The sequence below is a fragment of the Monopterus albus genome, unplaced genomic scaffold, assembly GCF_001952655.1.
Source record: "Monopterus albus unplaced genomic scaffold, M_albus_1.0 scaffold1330.1, whole genome shotgun sequence".
Taxonomy (NCBI): domain Eukaryota; kingdom Metazoa; phylum Chordata; class Actinopteri; order Synbranchiformes; family Synbranchidae; genus Monopterus; species Monopterus albus.
In genome coordinates this window covers 1-3,920 of record NW_018129208.1, presented here as the reverse complement: position 1 = coordinate 3,920, position 3,920 = coordinate 1, and the positions used below count along the sequence as shown (strand labels likewise).

The 3,920-nt window shown below is 43.5% G+C and overlaps 1 protein-coding gene across 1 annotated transcript; it reads left to right on the top strand.

Moving 5' to 3' along the window:
- Positions 1–199: 199 nt before the first annotated feature.
- LOC109953786 (WSC domain-containing protein 1-like) lies at positions 200–3,756 on the top strand (the record flags this gene model as incomplete). The annotated part of the gene is made up of 5 exons (XM_020589249.1): positions 200–415; positions 970–1,159; positions 1,553–1,717; positions 1,816–2,016; positions 2,719–3,756. Coding segments are annotated over 5 exons (1,128 nt in total), but the record flags the coding sequence as incomplete, so codon positions are not given.
- Between the last annotated feature and the right edge of the window lie 164 nt (positions 3,757–3,920).

Genomic DNA, 3,920 nt, shown 5'->3' with positions numbered 1-3,920 from the left:
GTTGCAGCTGAATTGTGAAAGCATTAGATGCTTGAATTCAGTCAAGTAGCCTGTAGCAATATAATACAGGGCAGAAATCATTTGAAATGAATGGTTATTTGTACAGTAGATAACCCTGATACCAAACTACAGCTTTAGTGAGAATCTGACCATTTATTTCATAAGCCCTTTGTTTGCCTTCTCAGTGGATAAATGAAAACACATCCTAGTGCCTGCTAATGGAGGTGAATCCCAGCAAGTCCATATTTACTATTCTGCACTAACCATTTTCCTGTGTATTTTTCTCATTCCAGTCAGAAACGTTCACTACCGCGGTTGCTTCAAGTTGCCCAAGAGCACCGTTGGCAGCTTCCCTCTCGCCACCTTTCAGTCCAACCTGACTACACAGTCCTGCATTGAGATCTGCACTGATAAGGTCTGAATTAATTCTCTGAAATTACAGACCTGATGATCACTCTAATTCACATACTGAAGCTTTCTGTAGGGTACCGCCGCTTCTCCACTCCCTGGAGAGGAGACTACAACTCAGAGAGCTGTCTCCACTCCCACTGCTGAGGTTTAATGTGCCTCTAGTGAGAACTAGTCTCCATCCTGCACAGAGATCCTATTGGATACAGCTGGGTCTCCTCAAAAAACAGAAATGGCTGGTAGAAGTATTGCACATCATCTGGTGCTGACTGCAGTGTGATTCATTCTCACAATGTAGTTTATGTGTTTGATTATGCATAACTTTTTTAAAATTGCCTCTGCAGTGTCTGCTCATGGGCCTTGACATTGAGCATTCTGACCTCCTGTAACAGGAACAGTGAGCTAAAATAATGAACAAAAATGAAGTGTGGAATGAAGGAGTACTGCTCGCTTTTCTTCTTAACTGAACTGACACATTACCCTTGGGTAGAACAAAAGAAATAAAAATAAAAAATAACTATGAAGAAACACATGGAGAACCTTTGTGCTTTTGGTCTGTAGGAGCTCCTTTTGGCTGTGTTCAGGAAGCCCCACTGTTTCTGCACACGGACAACATCCCTTTTCAGTCTCAGCCAGCAGTCTGAAAAGCAGCAGTGTGTGGGGAGCACGTCTCTAAACCACACCAGCACCTCTACACCCATAGCACCCACTGAGCACGACCACTACCAGGTGTATCACACACCTGTGCTTGGTGAGATATTTGTTATACAGACACAGTCATCAGCATGTGACAGGTCGTTGTTTAAAACAATCATGTGAAGCCTCACTCTGTTTTAACAAACAGAAATGGGACAATGTAATATTTACCAGACCATGTTGATATTTGAACCCCATCCAATCGTGCCATATCAGTCATTTCTATAGATCATTATAAAAAAAAAGCTGGTAAAAGTAACTACCACAGTGTTACTGTCTCAATTTCGTGGGGAAAGAACGCACTGTGTATGATTGAGGAGAAACCTGCCCTTGAAAGTAGTGTTCATCTCAAACTTGAACCATTTCTTTGTCACTTTTTTCTGAAAATGAATCCATTTGATATATTCTGTTCTATAACTGAGCCTGACAACAAAAGCTGTCCTTCTAGACTCCAGGTGCAAGGAGCGGATGTTTCTGCCTCAAAGATCCGGCTCCCTGGTGGCTCTTTCTAGTTTTCCTGGTGCAGGCAACACCTGGGTACGGCACCTGATCGAGCTCGTGACCGGCTACTACACTGGCAGCTTTTATTTCGATGGCACGCTGTACAACAGAGGTGGGCAGGGCACCGCACTGCCGAGTTTTTGAGCGAGCGCTCAGTGAAATATTGCACCGCAGCTGACCATTATATATTCATTTATTCATTGGTACCAGGTTTCAAAGGAGAGAAGGACTACTGGAAGAGTGGTCGCAGCATCTGCGTAAAGACCCATGAGAGTGGTCAGAAAGAGATTGAGATGTTTGATTCTGCCATCCTGCTGATTCGAAACCCTTACCGCTCCCTCATGGCTGAATTCAACCGCAAGTGCGCCGGACATTTAGGACATGCCACAGATGCACAGTGGAAAAGCAAAGGTAATACAGTACCAATCCACACAAACATAACAGTGAAGTGGTTTATGGCTCTGCTCAAGGATAGTGTAGCTAATGCCACCATAATGTCCTGCTGTTATAGCAGCTGTAGACCTAAGGCCATTTTGTGTATCATTGCACTTAGGCACTTAAGTTCTCCTATTTAGAGTGAAGACTATATTTTTGAGTACTGTAACGTTTAAACAATGGGCAGTAAACACAGTACTACATGTGCTTTCTGAATGGATTTTCAATCGCCATCCTGTGATGTAATGTCACAAAATTCACCAATTGTAACAGAGACATGCAGGCTTACAGCATATAAAATCAAATCAAATCTCGCTTACTGTTGGCCCAGTAATTCACCAGGCACATAGCTTTCATTTGATCTGTCTAGCTACTAAGATTGCTACCAGAAAAAAATTCTCTGACTTCCAGGTCTGTGGGTTATCAACAGTAAGTGTAAACAGTCCCTGTGACAGCCTCTGGTGGCTGAGGGTGCTGACAGAAGCTGCATAAAGGCAGTACCTTCTGTGAATATTTGTCAGGAATTTGTTTTTATTATTTTATTTTGCAGTAGTGAAATGATCGATTGTAGTGGTGCCTCCCTTTAGACCTAGCATCATTTCTGTACTTATGCTGTGAAACTCTGCAAATGAGACTGTTTGCTGTTGCCTACATGATCCTCATCTCTTTCCCCTGCAGAATGGCCAGAATTTGTCTCCAGCTACGCCCCCTGGTGGGCATCCCACGCACTGAGCTGGCTGAAGTTTGGACGTCACCTGCTGGTGGTGCATTACGAGGAGCTGCAGAGAGCTCTTCTCCCACAGCTCCGTCACATCACGGATTTTCTAAACGTCACTATGACTGATGAGAGGCTACTTTGTGCCCAGACAAACCAGGATGGGCATTTCAAACGCTCAGGAGCCCAGCGGCTTTCCTTTGACCCATTCACTCAAGACATGAGACAAATGATTGACTCCTTCATTCACACAGTTGACCAGGCACTGCAGAACAGGAATTTTAGTGGACTTCCACAGGAATACCTCCCCAGACGATGATCTGAAAAGGTCATACACAGGTCCAGCAGAGGTTTGTGGGAGGGAAATTCTTCAGCAAGTGCTCTGTGTGAAACAGATACACACTGTGGAGTGGACCACCTGACTCTTTGATAAGCCAGGAAGCACTAAGAATGGCTGTAGAGTCAGGAAAACACCATAGAGGTCACAGGGGAAAACAATTCTTTTTGAAAGCCACTGACAAACACAGTGATGAAAGCCTCAGGCCGAGGACTGCTTCTCTGAGAGCAGCAAATATGACAAATACTCAAAGAGGATTTGACATGATTTGCTGGACTGCAGAGTTGGGATTATCCAGCAAAGGGCCTAGCTGCACAACTACGAGTGAGCAAATCCAGGGTGGATTCATATTGGTTAAAGAAGGTTTTTGTGGCTGTTTATAATTTCACTTTAGTACATGTATTGTGTTTCTATCATACAGATGTTAGTAAAAATTCCCACTCATACAAACACATGTTAAATGCAGAGGGTTCCTACAGATCTGCAGCCATGATAAAAGCCACAGAACCAACATGCAGCTGAACGAGTGTCCATACAACAAGTCTGCCTGTATGTGAACTAAGATGTTGATCACAGAGAAACTACTTTAAATTATAAATGGTCTATGAGCATTTGATGCCACTAAATGCATTCATTTTGAACTGAATAAATTTGTTTACATTGATGACTTTTTCACTTTAATGGACCAAGAGGGTGTTATTGCTGCAGGTTTCTGTATTTAGGTGTCAGTTTAGCAGGTGATGTTCAAATGTGATGGGGGGGCTGTGGCTTAGGATGTAGAGCGGATTGTTTCCTAACCAGAGCGGTTAGATTCCTAGCTTGTCCAGT